The sequence below is a fragment of the Gobio gobio genome (genome assembly GCF_949357685.1).
Source record: "Gobio gobio genome assembly, chromosome: 13".
NCBI lineage: Eukaryota > Metazoa > Chordata > Actinopteri > Cypriniformes > Gobionidae > Gobio > Gobio gobio.
The window spans coordinates 51627854-51648370 of NC_137106.1; the positions used below are offsets into that span (position 1 = coordinate 51627854).

At 39.2% G+C, this 20517-nt stretch overlaps 1 protein-coding gene across 1 annotated transcript in view; it reads left to right on the forward strand.

Moving 5' to 3' along the window:
* The window catches only part of LOC307136153 (uncharacterized protein), a 33179-nt gene extending 14442 nt beyond the window's left edge, over positions 1-18737 (forward strand). Inside the window, exons 5-7 of the mRNA XM_079832936.1 lie at positions 7820-8733; positions 12589-12749; positions 17481-18737. Of these exons, the coding sequence (XP_079689062.1) occupies positions 7820-8733; positions 12589-12710 (1036 nt within the window). The 3' untranslated portion in view covers positions 12711-12749; positions 17481-18737. The remainder of the gene's footprint in view (positions 1-7819; positions 8734-12588; positions 12750-17480) is intronic.
* Positions 18738-20517: the final 1780 nt, after the last annotated feature.

Below are 20517 nucleotides of genomic sequence, written 5' to 3' on the forward strand. Positions count from 1 at the left end.
TTAAATTGCATAAATTCTAACAACCTACTGGGCCATCTGACCAGTCAGGGCAGAGAGGTGGGATTTAGTGAGAGTTTGGATTGTGAAAGCATAGGAAGACTTGCAAATTGGGAAATTTTCTTCTGGAGAACAAAGAAAGGACACCAGTGATTCAATTAGTAATTGCTCTGATTTAATGTATGAATATTTGAATGTATGGCTAACTATTAAATATAAATTACAAAACAACTAATTGGTATTCTATCCTAAATTCGAAATTATGATCTAATGGAGTCATAAATTAAAATAAATCCAGTTATTGTCTGTCCAAGTTCAGGTATTGTTAATACAAGCAAGTTTGCAGACATAGATATGCGTTTTTTCTTTTCTTTTCTTTTTTTTTGCAGAAGAAGGGAGCAGCAGAGTTGAGGACGATGATCGGGTTGATGAAACTATCTGCACTAAAGGAGACAAGATCACAGTCAGCAGTTTCATGCAGTGGATTACTGGTCAGGGGCATGTTCCCATTACTTCTGCCCAAAGAGAGAAATTTAAAATACATGTTGAATTTGAACACAATTGTCAGCTTCGATATGGTCAGCATAGTTTATGCTTCCCTCTAGTTAATGCGTGTTCGTGTACTGTGACCTTGCCTACACAGCACCTAGCGACATACTCTGAGTTCCTTGGCATTATGAGGCAGGCTGTAAACAACAGCAAAGAATTTGGTCGTTCATGAAATAATATAGTGTTTACTCACTATACTGTGTACCCTTGTCGTTAGAGAATAGAGGTGCTGTAGCTTGAATTTAGTTGTTCATGAACTTGAATCATAGTCTAGTTCACTATACCGTTTACCCTCTGTAACTCTTATTGCATTATTAATGTTAAAATAATAGGGATGCAGTAGCTTTTGGATATTTGTCTTGTTTGATTTTGATACATGTTAATGACTTAAAAAACCTTAAAGGGTTAGTTCACACAAAAATGAAAATGATGTCATTAATTCCACACCCTCATGTCATTCGACACCAGTAAGACCTTCGTTCATCTTCAGACACAAATGAAGATATTTTAGTGTAAAGCTGATGCTGAGAAAGGCTTCAGATAGGCCTCCATTGGCATTCAGTACATTGACATTCACAAGACCCATTAAAGGCACTATAAACGTCATTACAAAGTCCATCTCACTACAGTGGCTCTACAATCATTTTAAGAAGCGACAAGAATATTTTTTGTGCGCAAAAAATATCAAAATAACGACTTTATTCAAAGTTATTCTGAGTCTCTGACGTGAACTCGCGACGCATGCGTGAGAATCTGACGCAGATCCAGCGTTCGGAGTCTGACACATGACCCAGAAGCGAGGAGATTTGCCGGATTTGCTCGGTGCTTCCTGAGTTCACGTCAGAGGTTCAGAATAAAGTTGAATAAAGTCGTTATTTTGATATTTTTTGCGCACAAAAACTATTCTCTTCGCTTCTTAAAATGATTGTAGAGCCACTGTAGTGAGATGGACTTTGTAACGATGTTTTTAGTGCCTTTAATGGGTCTTGTGAGTGTCAATGTACTGAATGCCAATGGAGGCCTATCTGAAGCCTTTCTCAGCATCAGCTTTACACTAAATTATCTTAATTTGTGTTCTGAAGATGAACGAAGGTCTTACGGGTGTCGAACGACATGAAGGTGAGTAATTAATGACATAATTTTCCTTTTTGGGTGAACTAACCCTAAAAGCAGCCAAGATTTCTGCCAATTGTAATGTACATCAATACAAAGTAAGCTTCAACGCAAAATAAATCAATTATGCTGTTCAGTCTTAATGCTTTTCATTTATTTATTTTTAATTCATATTTGTTGAAACAAACTCCCGACAAAGCAAGTACAGTTCTTTGACAGGGATATTAGGACCAGGTGAATTCAGCAGCTGTTCAAGAGCCCTCAACCCATCTGAACTCAAAGGGGATTCAAATTCTGGAACAACAACTCCGAAATCTTCACAGGCATCATAAGTAGCTGCTACGTCCCAGTCTAGATCTGGCTCTTCGATGTCCTGAAGGTATAGCAGTTTATTGGTTAGGAATCCACTTACATAAACAGCAGTGTGGTGACAGAATAACTAAGAGAAAATGGTCTGTACAGCAGAACACAAGATCCAGGGGGCGTGGTTGGTCCAACTCCTCCCACTTTACATATCCCTAAACCTACCGGTCTCCATCCTCTGGATCTAGATCCAACTCCTCCCACTTTATATAGGCCTTAAACTAACCATCTCCATCCCCTGGATCTTGTGTGTTCTGCAGTGAGGGACTACTGACTAAGACAGCGTCACCATACCTCATATCTCTCAGATAGGTCATTATTTGTGTGCATCATTCCAATCTGCCACAGTTGCTCAGGACTTCGATTGCCCTCTGAGGACAGTGGATGATGATTCCAGGCTTCTGAAAACATGTCCAAGTCTGCCTGAAGTCTTGGGAGAAAAGTGTAGTGCACACTGAAAAGGTCCTCAACCACAGATATGTCGAGCAATCCTTCTGCCTCCAGCGAGTGCAGCATGTCAGAGTACTTGTTGGTGACTATCATTCTGACATCACGCCAGAGGCGCTCAATCCTATTAGAAACAATAAAATCAATTTATGGTTAAATCAATGCAGTGACAAATTATTTTGCTCACGATTATTAATTAATAATTGGTTACTTAAGCGACTTTGAAAAGCTACCTACAGATTACAAAGATTACTTTTCAGTTTAGTACTTCACCTTTGATTATGGACACTTTTGCCGGATATGAAACTTCCTCGGTCAGTGCCTCTTGACAAAAACATGAATCTGGCTACTTGTACATTCTCCACTCCTTGGTCTCCCCTGACCCTGATTTATATTTTAAAAAAAAAATCAAATTGACAGACATAAAATTAATATTGCTTTATCTTTACTATACTTACCTTGATGGTAAGCCAAATTTTTGGATTGCTTCTGAGAAGAAGTGGTATGCTGTCGATGCATGGTTGTTATTTGCCGCATTCAAGTACATGACCTGTATATACAAAGGAACAAACAATAAGCAAGTATAGGTAGGAGGAAATGCAATGTACATTGGAATTGAATGCATTACAGACTAATTTTTAATAAACATTAATTACTTTTAATAGACATAATGACCGGACTGATCTTAACAGCAGATTACTAGTAGCACTGTAAATCAATGGTAAAATTTGTGTTTTTATAGAAACAGAGTGTAAACATACCTTCCTGGAATAACCATCCACACCACCAAATATTACGATGTTGTATCTATTTACAAGTTAAAAAAGATAAAGTATTATTTGAAAAATTATAAACTACTATTATAAATGGTAAAATATTAAATGGAGATATATATATATATATATATATATATATATATATCTCATTACATACCGTATCAATTTGTGATTTGTGTCGATGTGCACAAGAGAAAGGGGCCCTCGAACTGAGTATGTTCTTCTCACTACACATCCCAGGCTGGCCAATCTCGAAAGGATTCCTATTGAATCAACTCGGTGCATTGAGGCAGCTATTCTCTTCCACTGCACACGCAGACCTAAAGACAACAACCTCCCTCTGACCATTCTGTAACCAGCAGCAGGCATATCCTCCTTTATGGCTCTCATGACATTGTCCAACTCCTCATCAGTCATGCAGCTATACAATCCTGAGATGGAAAGGCCAAAATCATTCATCCTTCTAAAGATGGTTCTGGTGGAAACGCCCATCATTTTAGCAATGTAACGAACAGGAAGGTTTGTCTGCAGCATCTCTTCTAACTCTTCTCTTTCCATTGCAAACCTTGGACGTCCTCTCAGACCTACAGAGGAACCCACCACTGCATGTGGAGCTGTGGAATATGTAGGTTGTTTCACCAGATCAAACACTTCCTGCAGAGCCTCAATGATTTCGTTGGGTATTTCCACATGTCTTGACAGTGCTTGAAGGAGGTACAGCTGCTGGCGACACACAAACTCCAAGTAATCCTTGTCAAGGGGAGATCTCAAAAGGGCTCTCTCAAATTTGGAGAGAAGGTCCTCCAAAATATGCCTTTTCAGAATTTGCTGCAGAATAGAGCAACATTATGATCATTTATGCTGTGTACTGTAACTGTAACTGCAACCTTTCAACAGGTTAAAGTGCTGAAACCTTTTTATACTGTATTTAATCTGAAATATATTAACCACTCAAAACTGACAAAGAATGGTAACAAAAAGCTTACACAACAACAATTGCTTTCTGATATGAAAACGTGATTTATCTTTCACCCAAAGCCACATAAAGCAATTTTTAATTTGTAGTAAAATTTACAACTATTTAATGGACGCATTGCACATTTCTAAAAGTTCTCAGAACTGAAATAATTGTGGCTGGGTAAACATAGATACTGTAGCAGTGAACTATATATATATAAATTTAATGCAAACAGTCATAAATAAAGATATATAAAAATAATAACTATAAATAAAATATAATAACTCACTTGCATCTGGTCCGTAGAAGCCATGTCTAATCGTTTTGCAGCAGGCGTCCAATCACAACGTACTTCCGGGAAAACGGAATTAACCAATGAAATTTCAGGTTACAATGAAAGACGTAAAGTCCCGCCCCACGACTGACAAAAAGAAAAAGTTTTCGCGCGAGCAAAATAGAGTATCGAGCGCGAGTGTGGCGAATGACGACGCGCGTGCTGCGAGTCGTGTCCGAGCTTGCAAGGGCTTGATTCGCGCGCAGAGTACATGTCATGCGCGCGCGCGGGTTTAAAAGGAGCTCGCGCGCTGCCGTTTCCTCGCGCTTAGATCTGTTATTAACTCGCGGGAGTGATTTACTGCGCGCGAAAGCGTCAGCTGTGCGCTCGGTTATTATTGGCATTAAAATGCCGCCATACACACACCAGGCCCGTCGCGACAAGGCAGGCAAACCAAGCAATTGCTTGGGGCCCCGAGCTGGCCTGGGGCCCCAAGACAGCGACAGGTTAAGAATAAAATGAAACGACAAACTGTGTGAGCGCCCCATTGATAGTCAATGCAGTAAAGTGCAATGACACTGTTATCGGGATCCCCCTTAAGGGGCCCCTCTCAGTAGTCGCTGACAGCAGCCAGCCAACCACACGATCTCTGCTGCGGCAAAATACAAAACAACCTCAGATTTGAAGCGGAATTTTATGCTTCAGGAAGCCAGAAAAGAAAATAGAGAAAGGAAGAGGAGGATAAGAAAAAAACAAGATAGAGGTATGTGATAAATTACACTGGATAAAATAGCTCTACTTGTCTTGTACAAAAATGGTGTAAGTTTGCAGCAGGTAGGCTAGCAAAAATATGTTTATGTTAGCTATCGCTACCTGCCTGACGGCAAATGCTGCTTGTAATGAACAGTTAGTGCAACTTTTTTTTTTCGAACAGACGAAATTACATGAGATTGCTATAGCTTTGTAATATGTTTTGATGAAAGTGGCATAGCATGCTATACTAACTATTATTTATGCTATGCATAAATAACCTGGAATAGTTAATATAGCATGCTATATTAACAATTATTATAAACATTATTTAACCAGAAAGAGGCAGAGGAACATTATTTTTTTCATAGCTTATCTTAGTGTGCTAGTGTCGGGATATATACGGTAGTGACAGTTTGCAAATATGACATTATTTTTATAAGTTACCAATGGATCTTGAACAATTACTTTATTCTGTGGCAATTTTTACACTGTTAAATTTTGAAGTACAGTATCAGGACAACCCACATGTTTTACTGGTACTGTTTATTAACTATTTATCAAGGTATTATAGTCATCTGTTGCAACTTTATAATAACCATCTAGATAATGTTTATAGACAGTTTACAAACCAACTAGTAACCCTTAAGTATTCCCAAAGTGTTAGGAATATCTGGTCGGTCTATCTATGTAATGTTTATAGATGTTTTAAAAATGGTTAAAGGTTTACAATTTTTTTTTTAATGATACGGTGGTGTTTTTTGCAAATGTTTTCAAATTTTATGGACAGTATATGCAACAACAGTATTTGCACTGTCTCTATGTCCATTTTGCTTGGGGCCCCCAAATTTCTTCAAACGGCCCTGTGTGTGTGTGTGTGTGTGATATGTAGGTTTAGGGGTAGTGTAGGGGGATAGAATGTACAGTTTGTACAGTATAAAAACCATTAAGTCTATGGAATGCCCTCTGCCTGTCTTTCCCCTTCCCCCTCACTCTCACGCTGTGAGTTTGTTTGTGTGCCTTTCTCTCAGTCCTTCCCCTCCCCCTCACTCTCACTCTATCACTGTGTGTGTGTGTGTGTGTGTGTGTGTGTGTGTGTGTGTGTGTGTGTGTGTGTGTGTGTGTGTGTGTGTGTGTGTGTGTGTGTCTTTCTCTCTTGATGATGATAATTTAACCCTTTTTATATAGGCTATCACAAATAACTTTCACTTGAAATAAAAACGTCATGTGATGTGTTTGCCAAGATCACGGATGATGCATATGTCTTTAAATTAATTATTTACTGATATAATATAAATGTATTAAAACATAAATTTCACATGATTTTATAAAAGTGTCTATTTATAATAAACTTCTATAAAATGTAGACACGCATCTTACTCTTACCTAACACTGATATTAAAATCATCTTTGCTGTTTCTGTGATTTGGTTCCATTTATTAATTTTGTAATTTATTTTTTATATTGGACCACACATATTGATTTCAAATATATTCAAAATAATTTTTTCAGAGAGTGAAATAAAAAAAACTTTCTCCCACCATTTAGATTATATTTCTTTTTGTTGTTAAAATCTTGTGAATCTTGTTCAATGTGCAGATTGCCTCTCTCTCAGTCCTTCCCCTCCCCCCTCACTCTCAGGCTCACCCTGTGTGTGTGTTTGAGTGTGTGTGCGTGCACGTGTGTGTGTGGTGTGTGTGTGTGTGGGGGGGGGGGGGAGGGGGGGTGTCTCTCTCACCCTGTGAGTTTGTGTGTGTGCCTTTCTCTCTGGGAATGATAATTTAACCCTTTCGTATCATAGACTATCACAAAAAACTATCACTTTAGTGTGAATTAGTAAAAAAGAACTACAAACACCTTGAATTAAATAATGGCCTTCTGGACTTACAAAATTTTGAGCAGGAAAATATAACTTTTATCTATTTTATCCAATGACATTTAAATTAATCTAGATTTAAATTACATCATGGGTGTGGCTTGTGGTGATAGTGGCACCAGTTGCTGCGGTAAATGTGGCATATTCGAGCGATTCTAAAATATTCTCCTGTTTAAATGCATATTGCCTGCCGTGCACAGTTAAGCTGATGCCACCGGCGTGGTGGTGCCACCGGCTTGGGCCCGTCATCGCTGCTCGCAGCTTTAATAGTTTCTGTTCCTCTCAATTCCGATTTCGTTTTAACTCCTACGGTGGCCGATTTAGTCCAAGATTAACATGGCTTCCAGTTCGACCTCGTCCACATTGGACACGGTGCCATCGAGTGTTAAAACGCCAAAGGCCAAGCTTGAATTTACGGGTATGTCCCTCTTTGGCTAATGTACTTTCAAGATAGAGGGGCAACATGGCGACCCGCATTCAAACCCTCACCCGTATTTATTTTCAATGGCATATTATAAACTTACGAGAATACTTTATTACTTGAAAGAAGTAAATATACATTAATGAGCACATATATTTTTGAAAGAACTAAGTGTTTTTAGCTAAGAATAAACTAAAAAAGTTACACAGTGTAGCTTCAATTCATTAATTTTGTACTCTGTTTGTGCATAAAACCATCTCTCTCTTTCATTCTGCCTTCTTCTGGTTCTTCACAGGTTCTCTGAGCCCAAACCTTCTGGGCTCAATATTCACCCGCTGCTGAACTGTCAGTCTTGCGTCCATATCGCTGATTCTGATCAGTGGGTTCAGATTGAGCCGTCGGCCTGTACAGATGAAGAAGGGTCAAAGTTCAGGGTCAGCACTGACCCAGGCCGTTACGAGTGTGTCAGGACCAGAATGCGATGGGTCTGTGACTGTGGCGTCACCCTTCAGTATCGTACCATAGACGGACACTTCCTCAACGCAGAGCTGGAGAAGCTGCAGTGCAACCGAGTCGCTCCAGTGATGGACGTGATGGTGATCTCAGGGAAACTGGAGGAAGTTCATCTGCCCCATTACGCCTGTTTAGGAGAGTCTGACCCCTCTCTCAAAGATGCTGTGAAACTCCTCACCGTAAAAGACGAGGGAATAACCACAGAACCTGTGCAGTTGAGCCGATTCCATGCGAAGATTGTTCAACCATCCTTCTCTCTTATAACATTAATTATAAGTTGGATAATGCGAGTGGACGAACACTGCGATCTTCTTCTCTACATGCCTTCTAAAGCGCCTCTCATTCTACATGTCTACATTTTTCCAGTTGATGATTGTGCAAAAGAAAAAGTTGAGAAGAGTGAAAAATCAAGTTACCCAATCAAGCATCCCAGACCTGACCGGCCCTTTCGGATGAAAACGCCACACACTCTTAATGTTCCTGGTGCCTTGACTATCCATCCCATAGAAGGGATCACACTCAGAAGAGAAACTCTCCCAAACTACTTCAAGGTCAATACACGTCTGGAGAATGATCTTCAAATGACTCTTACCAGAAAGGAGGATGAGGAGGAGGTCTGGACTGCAACCATTTTGAACAATGAACTTGATCAGATTCATCCTAAGAGAGACGAGCCGTGTCTGAAAAGTGAGGCAGGTAAAGCAAGATATTTCGATAACCATTGGCTAGATCTCATTCAGGGGGTTTGAAATGTCCAGATCATTGCAGATAAACTGTGTCAGCAGGAACTAATTCACGAGGAACAATATTCAGAAATCCGTCAGGAGAGCATGTGAAAGATCGGTGACATTATACGCAAACACACAGATGCTGTGAAAGATAAATTCATCTAAAAATGTTTTAATGTTCAATTGTACATGTAAAACAATCCACATTATGTTTCAACCCGTTCTCACTCCCAAGGCATCAAAATCCGAAGCATAGTCAAGTGCCTTCCGCGTCACAATGAAGATGCTAAAGGCACCCCTAGGCATTAATATATCGACACGCAGGTGCTCCATTGAGTTCAGTTGTTTACCCAATGCGTCAGATCAAGACGCATTTTATTCTTTGCATTTTTAAAAGCAGACATGATTTTATTAATATTTTATTAATATTTAAAGGCTACTTTTATATTTTGGGGCAACTAACCCAACTCCTACCCTAAACCTACCCACTTCTAAACAATATAAAACACGTAACAGGCAAATACAAGTACAGTCACATGTATTTATTGCAAAAGCAGTATAAAACTATTAACTCATGTTGCACTCCAAGTCTTCTGAAGTCATACGATGTCTTCATGTGAAGAACAGAGTTGATCTTAAAGAGCACCTATCATGGAATTTTGAAATGTACCTTTCATGTAGTGTGTAACATAGATCTAAGTGAACAAAAACATCCTGCAAAGTTTGAAATATGACAGTACACCGTATATATAGTTATTTTCTTTCAAAAGTAAGAGTCGACTCTGAGTCATTTTTAAGAATCGTTAGAAGACCGAAGCTTTTTCTCTGACTAGATGACGTCAACTTGTCAAGTTATTTGAATACGATACGCCCACTTATTGCGCTCCAAGACGCCCGTGAAAACTAGAAAACATCATGGCGACGAGACGCTGTGTTCTGAAGTGCCACTCAAAAGCAAACTTTTTTCATCTGCCCAAGGATGAGCATTTGAAGACTAAGTGGCTTGAAGACAAACCATACATTGTCGCGATTGTGTGTTTATTTAATCGTCAAATGTCTCTATTTGCATGTTTCGCGATCTCAGGAAGCTTTTATTATGGACTTCTATTATGGCACATGGTTCTTCTTCGTCTGTCTGTACCATATATGGACTACATGTGCCTCCGGCTGCCAGTATGAATTGAAAACAACACATAAGAGACTCAATCGCTCATGATTAGGCTACATCTGCGCATTTTGAGGAAGTATTGAATAAAAAATACTCCTCTGTTTAGAAATTTGACACAGACATATGAGAATCTATCAATATTTCTCCTATTTTTGAAATTGAATGTGTTCACAATCTTCAGCGGATGGAGACCCTGATCGCTTTTGGGGATTTCCTTCACACAAATCAATCGCTTGGCCTCGAAACACTTGGAATATTTGTACTTTTTGAATAAATTGTGCATGCATTCATAGCTGCCTGTTATATCTGTGTTTATATTATATAACACACAAATGGGTAGATTTAGGGATGGGGTTGGGTTGGGTTACACGTTAAAACGTGTCTTAATAGCGTAAATAAAATAAATGTAAGTAAAATTATGCTGGCTGATTAAATTGAGAATCACACTCCAACATGTCATAATGGCAAAATCATAACGCAATATATAAGGTTACTAGGTAAACTAGTAACCAACCGTAAATAAAACCCCATCGGCGGAAACAGCAGATTAGTCACGTGGGTTTAATGTTACGTCAGAATTCTGCAAATGTGTTCCCATCTCCCATTATTCGCATTATCTCTTTTTCGCTAAAAGTCAGCGAAAAGTTCAGTTTGCAAATGAAGGGATTTTTTCCCTCGAAATTTGCCGTGTCCATCACTCGTTTCATAAACATTTTCAAAATGCGCATAAAAACGGGGTGATGGAAACAGCTATTGACATACATGTACATACCCCTAAGACTAATATTTATGCGTTGAACTGTACTTTTAAAGTGAAATTGCTTTTAAGGCTTATTCCACGTGCAGTCCACTGTACATATTACACCAGTGTTTCCCAACCCTGTTCCTGGAGGCACACCAACACTACACACTTTGGGTGTGTCTCTTAAGCAAGGAACACACCAAACCGACGCCGACCAACTAGTAGCGATGAAAGCAGATTGCATCGACATCCGATGGCCAAGTAGCACGTCTGTTCTGCGCCTGCGTAAAAGTAAATAGCTTTCCGTACCAGCTGGTGGCAGTATCTAGGCTTTAAGCCCGGTACAGACTGTGTGATTTTAGCAATCCTATAAGATCATTATGCTGCGTTCACACCAAACGTGAATAGAGCGTCAAAATCGTGTCTAGTTTGACGCTTGAACATTTTGAATCCATTTTGAATCCAAATTGGACACGTGTATTAATCAAGCGTTTGAAGCGAAATAGATGCATGTTCAAGGCGCTCCAGGAGAAATATGTCACAAATCACCGCTCTGCCTCTTTTCATTTTCATTAAAAATATATATTAAACATTAATAGCCACACAAATGTGGTCCAGGCGACGCCTACATTATCTCCACTGCATGTGTATTTAAATATCCTAAAAAATAAAGTTATGAAACTTCTCTTTGCCCTCAGTCAAAACTATTTGGCAGACAACAAATGATGATTCATGAGAGCAAAGATCTGCCGTTAGATCAGCACAAGATGAATTATATCTGATGTTTAACCACTACAGGACATCAGAGCAGCGGCAGACGGCAGAAGGACTGGCCGAGGAAAGGCTGCTCTCACCGGGTTAATGAGCGCTGAGCACCGCTGATCCACTGGAGCTCACACACACACACACACACACACACCAGATTATTTTTTAAATAGGTGCTCTCTTTATAAATAAACCACAGATTTGAGCTTTAAACAACTACATTCTCACCTGAAATATCTTCCTCATCACGTCACTTAACCATGTGACAGCAGCTAGCAGGCTCCTGATTGGTTAACACGGCGCGAATTGACGCCAAAGTAAAAAAATTTAAACTCCGCTTCAAATGCGTGAATGCACAAAAAGCACCACGCGAACGAGGCGGAATCGCAGGACCTCCAGACGCGCGTCAACGCGCCTTTCCATTGACTTAACATTGAAATCACTCGCTCCTGATGCTCTATTCACGTTTGGTGTAAACGCAGCATTATAAATCACACTGTGCGACATGAACCATTAAACTTGCATGTAGACTGTACAATGATGACACCTATTGACTCTGAGGCTACGATGCACGTTTCTATAGAAGAATAAAATGTCATCAGTGTGTGCTAGTGATAAACAGGAAGACCACGATGAATCACACTTAGACAGCTGTAGTTTTTATGTCGTGTTGCTTTTATGTTTTTTGTGTTTTTTTATTGGCTGGTCAGTAGACGTAGGTCGTAGCAGAAGACACACTGTGTGGTGTTCATGCTGAATTTCTGACACTGTCAGAAAATGATCGTAGGCTATCTTTGGTCTCAAGACCGTGACAACGTCTGGGACAGCCGAAAATTGTACAGTGTGTCCTAGGCAAATTAGACAAGTACATGATATGAACAACTGCAGCGTTAAACATAGTTGCATACACAATCATGAAAATGAACACATACTGCGTTCAGAAAAGGCCCACTCAAGAGAATACATACACTGTTGAAGCCGCTGATCAGTTCGATGTTGTCGTGCTGTAGCTTGGATGATTGGTTACAAAAAACTTTTAGAGCAAACACAAGGATGGTTATAAAGAGAATTGTCATTGCTATTAAAGCTCTAATGTCATGACATCTCTGTAAGAAGCTTAAATATGTGTGTGTTTGTCTTTATTTCAGTGCAGATGAGCAGTGACACTGGAGTCAGTGTTGGAGTCAGTGCTGGCACAGGTGCAAGAGTAAATGCTCCAGTACTCTCTAGAAACACTTTCACAGGCACAGTAAACTTCAACTACAGCTAAACCCTGCAGTACACAATACGGCAACTAGGATCAATGAAGGTACTGTAATATGTTGAGGTTTAAATACAAATGTGATGATTTAAAGCAGGGGTTCTCAAAAGCTTAAATAGGTTCCAATGGGGACATTTTTGTCCAAAAGTATGTTGTGTACCTAGTAAGGATGCCACAATTCTCAATATAATATTGAACCGTTCGGTACGGCATTCACTTGTGAATTGCGTTTTTTTTTCGGTTTTGCATTTCATTAATTATTTTTCTACAAATTCTATAATTTGCCTCCATCCCAATATACTGAACAACGCGACATACATTCACTTCACACGTTAGTGGTGGAGTTATACTCACGCAACACTAGAGTTATTCACAATCACGAAAGTTCATTATTTGCATGCGTTTTAAAGCCTTGCTGGTTAAACATTTAATTTGTGTGCTTATGCGCGGTTTTCCGAGCAAGCGCACTAAACGCCTGTCAAACACGTGATTACTGGACGTCTTACTAGTCGTTACTAAGTAGCAGTGTTGGGGGTAATGCATTACAAGTAACTTGAATTATGTAATCAGATTACTTTTTTCAGGTAACTAGTAAAGTAACGCATTACTTTTAAATTGACAACAACATATCAAAATAGAGTTACTTTTTCAAATAAGTAACGCAAGTTACTTATGTTGAGTGAAATTGCGAGTAAATAGCGAGGCGTTGTGTTTGTGTGAGTGTGTGTCAGTGTGTATTGACCAATGTACTTTCTGCTGACCTTCGATGTTTCAGTTAAACCTTAGGCAAAAATAACTTTATTTTTTATTTTATTTTTATTGGTGAAGTGTTAAACTTTCTTCTCCTGCGTCCAATTCTACTCTAATCCAGAATGGAAGCACAGCTGAGAGGTTTGTTTGAGCGGCGCCCTCTACTGAACAGGCGTGAATTTGCATTTCCTTCCGCCTTATTATTCCAATTTTGATGTGAAAGGGTCTTTACATTTCCCCAAAAATCAAACTGCCCAGGCGAGAAAAAATTATGCAAAAGTAATGTAACGCATTACTTTTCTTAAAAAGTAACTAAGTACCACAATTAGTTACCTTTTAAGGGAGTAATGCAATATTGTAATGCATTACTTTTCAAAGTAACTTTCCCCAACACTGCTAAGTAGTCGTCTTACTGCGCTAATACTGTCAAATACACACAAGTTTAACATAAACACAGTCGGTTATGTCTAAAGTGAAAGTAAAAAACGGTGTGTGTGTGTATATTAGATGTTTGCAGGTCTTTAATTGACAGCGGCGCAGCCTATAGTGAACACGCTGTCCTTAAAGGGACAGTTCACCTCTAAAATTATGTCATTATTTACTCACTCGAATATTGTTCCAAACCTGTATTCATTTCTCAATGAAAAAATTTTCATTTTTGAGTGAACTATCCCTTTAATTTTAATACAACAACAAAAGACAAAGAGAAAATCACTCACTGCTCTTGACTGTAAAACTAATACAGCAGCTTTAATAAGAATCAATGTATATTTTATAGTGAATTCTATGTAGTGTTTTATTTTTACATTTATTCATTCAATTTTATACTTAAATGCTGCTGTACAGCTCTGAGCTGACACTGTAAATCTATATATATATTTATTATTTTATATTATACAATACACTAGGAATATGTACAAGGGTTTTTTTTAAAGTAAAGTTTTAGGTTTAAGTAAGGTTTTTCAATTTCTTTTAAGTAAAATAAAGAAAGAGTATTGCAATAAAAAATAGTCTTTTTTCTCCTTAACCTCTTGCTGTTCCTGTCGCCTAAGAATAGAATAACAAAAAACTGATGTGACAAGCCATCAGAACCGAACCGAACCGAAAACCGTGGTTAAAAACCGAGGTATGTATTGAACCGTGGACTAACTGTATTGTTGCATAACTAGTGCAAAATAGTTTTTTTAAAGGAAATGGGGGTGAAGTATTAAAATTCCTATAAAAACACTCGCCTGTGGCGAATTTTACGCAGTTAGCAAAGTTATAAAAAAAACCTTAAATAAAATATTTGCCTTGTAAAGTGTTACTCTCCGTTCTGCCTGCAATTACAGGCGGGCTTGTACACTTTTATGTTTCCCAACTCTGTATGTTCTCTAATAATAAACAGATTGTATGATTTTGTTTATTGATTTGCTGCTTGTGATTCCATACATGTTGTACCACGTCACCATACTGTATGTTACTATTATGGTGGTGGGATGGACGTTGATTCATATAAGTGGCCAAAACGAAGTCAAAGTCATTCCTGCGCCCCGGCTGCTATCAGTGGCTATCAGTCTCTGTTTCTAGCTCTAAAATGACTATTTGGAATTAGCAACGGAGGCTTGGGTTTAGATTAGGGCTGTTAACGCATGCGATTAATTTAAAGTCCTAAGCGCGTTAAAATAATTTAACGCAAATAAATTACAGAAGTACGTGAAGCTGCATCATTAACGTAATTTTCATCACGCATTAGATGATGTTAGAAGTAGAGATGCACCGATTGCAATTTTCTTGGCCGATTCCGATTTCCGATTTTTTGTTAATGAGATCGGCCGATAGCGATTTTTGCAGATTCCGATTTTCTTTCTAAGAACTATAATTGACAGCATATACAAACAAAAATCCACTTTTTCTTCAAAGCTAATTATTTTTTTTTATTATAAAATAAATTATTAAACATTACAACAGGATCTTCTCGCACTTGAACAACTCACAAAAAATAAGTGTTCTGTGCCTGGAAAGAAGTAGAAATAACAAATAACTGAAAATCAGTTGCTTATGAAAGAAAACATTATAAATTGACCTTTTTCTCTTTTTTACTTGTCTTACAAAAGACAAAAGATCCTATGAATGAACAAACCTGAAGTGTACAATACTCCTCCAAATAATAGTTCAGTAATTGGATAATAAATGTTGCCAGCTAGGGATGTCATGGTACAAAAATTCCAGTAGTCGGTACCAATACCATAAAAATGTTACAGTACTCGGTACCAATTTCAGTACCACAGCTAAATGATTTATATATATATATATATATTATTTATTTAACCATTTAATTTTTTTTTATTAAATGTATTATTTATGATGATAATCATTATAAGTAAATAATACATAAACATTTAAAGGCTGTATGCTGTTTAAAAGTAAACATTGTTTATAAAAAAAGATCAAGTGAAAAATAATGAACCATCTAGGCATAATTATTATTATTAGTAGAGACGTATTATTATTACATAGAGGTGCTAAATCTACTGTAGGCTACAACAGTAGCCCAATATATTCTGTCAATTTAATTTTTATTTTGACGGGTTGACGTTGCCCTTGAGTGTCTGTGTTCATGATATGACCGTTTTCTCAAATGAAACAGTAAATTCTCATGAAGTGGCGGTTTATGCGTTCGGCTGGTCATCCAGCGCCATGAAGTCCATAATTTCTATGTAATTGCTTTGGTCTTTTCGCTGCTTATACCAAGGAAAGATAGGAGAGGCTGCAGACCTATGGCTGGCTCTGAGCTCTGGCCAGCTTTAGCCGTTTTACCTTTACTAATGTTACCTTCTTCAAACTGGGAAGTTCCACGGGGTGATTGAGTTTTAAGTGTCTAATTAGGTTTGTCATGTTGTGCGCTTTCCTGGTGGTTCCCCCGCGGTTTACTTTAACCATTCAAGTTTTACAAATGGCATAATTAGTGTCTTCTTCGCTCACAGTAAAAAACGTCCATGCCAACGACATGTTTGCATGCGGCTGTGAGCCGATCGCCGATCATGCAGAAAATCGTCCAATTCCGATCCCTGGCCGATCAATCGGTGCTTCTCTAGTTAGACGAGATTATCACAATCACACTGAGCATCTACAGCACCTGTAACCCTGGTAGGAGGACATTTCCATTCTAACTCTTTAACTCAATTCTGCTTCTGTTTGTGATCAGGCCATTTAAACCCTGGGAAAGTGTTCAGTGATCCAGGAATCGAATTCATTCAAACAGGTTCAAAAAAGGTTTCTTTACTTTTAATGAATATGATTGTGTGTTGAGCACCTATGACTTTACTTTCAGTAGTTTGTGTGTTAGCTTGTTGAAGAGATACAGCTGCTCGTCTGCGGCGATGCATGCTTTAGTAGCGCCGTCATATCTGGCTATAACATGTCATATAGCCCATAACGCTCTCACACGTAAACATTTTTTAGCATTGTTGCGAGGAGTAAAATTTACATATGTGGTTTCAACAACCAGAAGCATTTAGACTTTAGCTTTCACTATAATGCGACTCAGACCACCTCATGATGGGGCTTTTAGTGTTTTGTGTATTTGTTCTAAACGCTCCTGTCGTCTTCTGTGCCCAGACTTGAGTTTTGTTTGATACATTCAAGAACCGTGTTTTCTTTGAGCAGGTAAAGGTTCAGTTCATATAACTGACAAAATTATATACATGAGGATGCAGTGCAACGTCAATGTATTGCGATGCATCGTGATATTGAACCGAATCGATGGCATGATAATCGTAATCAAACCGAAGCGTGAGACCAGTGTAGGTTCACTCCCTTGCAAACAAGAGCGTTTTAAGGACAAATCCTGACAAATCGTCTGAACAATGTCTTGCCGTGGGAACTGTAATAAGTGGAATAATTGACTCCGGTTCGTTGAACTATTATAAAATAATGCACACCCGAGGTGTAACGGCATTTCAGTCTAAACACAGTTGATAGTTTTAAAACCAGTATTGTGAGATCTCTTACTCTTTGACATGTTATCGCGCTTCCTCTTTCTCAAAGGCTCAACCACAGAGGACATGAAACTGAAACTGAAAGCCATCATCCGTCACATGAGGAAATCCAGGAGCCTGTACATCACGTGCCACATCCCAGTCATCTGCTGGATCTCTCCCACTGTTCTTCAGCCTCTGCTGGCTCGAGAGAGTAATGACAAAACACCCACAACTCCCACAGAGACGTCACCTGATCAAAGAAGAGTTTAATATTCACCATTTTCTTTAGTTATGTTATTGATCTGTGTGTGTGGATTGATTGTTCGGTATGTTGTTTTGGTGTTGGTATTTTCTTTTGTTTTCTTGCAGTCAGCCATTTTCTGATTGGTATTCTTTGCAGTCAGGTATTTTTTGATATGTATACAGTGGGCAAAAAAGTATTTAGTCAGCCACCAATTGTGCAAGTTCTCCCACTTAAAAAGATGAGAGAGGCCTGTGATTTTCATCATAGGTACACTTCAACTATGAGAGACAGAATGAGAAAAATATCCAGAAAATCTGATTTTTACATAATTTATTTGCAAATTATGGTGGAAAATAAGTATTTGGTCACCTACAAAAAAGCAAGATGTCTGGCTCTCACAGACCTGTAACATCTTCTTTAAGAGGCTCCTCTGTCCTCCACTCGTTACCTGTATTAATGGCCCCTGTTTGAACTGGTTATCAGTATAAAAGACACCTGTCCACAACCTCAAACAGTCAGACTCCAAACTGCACTATGGCCAAGACCAAAGAGCTGTCAAAGGACACCTGAAACAAAATTGTAGACCTGCACCAGGCTGGGAAGACTGAATCTGCAATAGGTAAGCAGCTTGGTGTGAAGAAATCAACTGTGGGAGTAATTATTCGAAAATGGAAGACATACAAGACCACTGATAATCTCCCTCGATCTGGGGCTCCACGCAAGATCTCACCCTGTGGGGCAAAATGATCACAAGAACAGTGAGCGGGGGGACCTAGCGAATGACCTGCAGAGAGCTGGGACCAAAGTAACACAGGCTACCATCAGTAACACACTACGCCAACAGGGACTCAAATCCTGCAGTGCCAGACGTGTCCCCCTGCTTAAGCCAGGACATGTCCAGGCACGTCTGAAGCGACAGCCCCAAAACATCACTGCTCTAGAGGAGATCTGCATGGAGGAATGGGCCAAACTACCAGCAACAGTGTGGAAAAACCTTGTGGAGACTTTTGACCTCTGTCATTGCCAACAAAGGGTATATAACAGAGTATTGAAATTAACTTTTGTTATTGACCAAATATATTTTCCACCATAATTTGCAAATAAATTCTTTAAAAATCAGTCAATGTGATTTTCTGGGGAAAAAAATGTCTCATTCTGTCTCTCATAGTTGAAGTGTACCTATGATGAAAATTACAGGCCTCTCTCATCTTTTTAAGTGGGAGAACTTGCACAATTGGTGGCTGACTAAATACTTTTTTGCCCCACTGTATGTTTATCGTTTTCAGTTAATTGATGTTTTCACTTTTATTCTAGCTATGTGATTTGTTTGTTGCCCTTTTTTGTCATAATCATGTGATCTAGGTTTGTAAAGACCTAGTAAAGAGATGAGTTTTTAGTTGAGTTGATAGGAAGACTGTTCCAGAGTTTAGGTGCTAAATAGGAAAAGGATCGACCGCCTGCAGTTGATTTCGATATTCTCGGTATTATCAACTGGCCAGAGTTTTGAGACTGCAGTAGACGTGATGGAGTATAATGTGTTAAGAGCTCGCTCAAGTACTGGAGCTAAACCATTTAGTGCTTTGTAAGTAATTAGCAAGATTTTAAAATGTATGCGATGTTTAATAGGGAGCCAGTGCAGTGTTGACAGAACTGGGCTAATATGGTCATACTTCCTGGTTCTATTAAGAACTCGAACTGCTGTGTTTTGGACCAGCTGGAGTTTGTTTATTAAGCGAGCAGGGCAACCACCCAGAAGAGTATTACAATAACTTTACATGGTTTGTGTGTATATAAGGGCTTCATTGCCCTTATATACACACAAACCATGTACAATTATTGTAATGCTCTACTGGGTGGTTGCCCTGCTCGCTTAATAAACAAACTCATGTCTTCATTGTCTGATGATGAGCCATTAGGCTCAAACGTCACCTGTGGTGAGAACATAACATAAATATATTTCTATTTCAGGAGTTGTGGTTTGCCAACTACTATAGTATTTATACTCTAAAGGATAGTTGTGGCGAATATAATCCAGCTCTCTTTTTATGTGCTTATATTCCTCTGCAAACACACAAAGTTTTGGTTTTCTTTATCTAATAAAAGCTCCTTTTTGTAAACTTTTTGTTGTCATAATTTAACATTAGGATATATTTGGGATATTTCACTATATGGAAATAAACTGAATGGTAGACATTTTGAATAATGTGCTGTAAAGTGAGACTGTCATGGGATAATGCACCAAAAAAATTATATTTTATTGATTTATTTTAAATTCAGATTCCCCAGTGACATCATACTTTACCCCTAATGTTGGGTAAGTTGTGCCACTTCTATATCACTAGCACTATTTCTGTGTTCTTGTGATCCTTTCCTTTATTTGTCATGGTAGAAGACAGCTGAAATATGATTTGTTGTATAATAATGCTGAAGCACGGTTCCAGCCCCTGACCAGCGTCCAGAGACGGTTCCAGCCATTGACCAGGGTCCAGAGACTGCTCCAGCCCCTGGCCAGCGTCCAGAGACGGCTCCAGTCACTGACCAGCATCCAGAGACGGCTCCAGCCACTGACCAGCGTCCAGAGACGGCTCCAGCCACTGACCAGCGTCCAGAGACGGCTCCAGCCCCTGACCAGCGTCCAGAGACGGCTCCAGCCACTGACCAGCGTCCAGAGACGGCTCCAGCCACTGACCAGCGTCCAGAGACGGCTCCAGTCACTGACCAGCATCCAGAGACGGATCCAGCCACTGACCAGCGTCCAGAGACGGCTCCAGCCACTGACCAGCGTCCAGAGACGGCTCCAGTCACTGACCAGCATCCAGAGACGGCTCCAGCCACTGACCAGCGTCCAGAGACGGCTCCA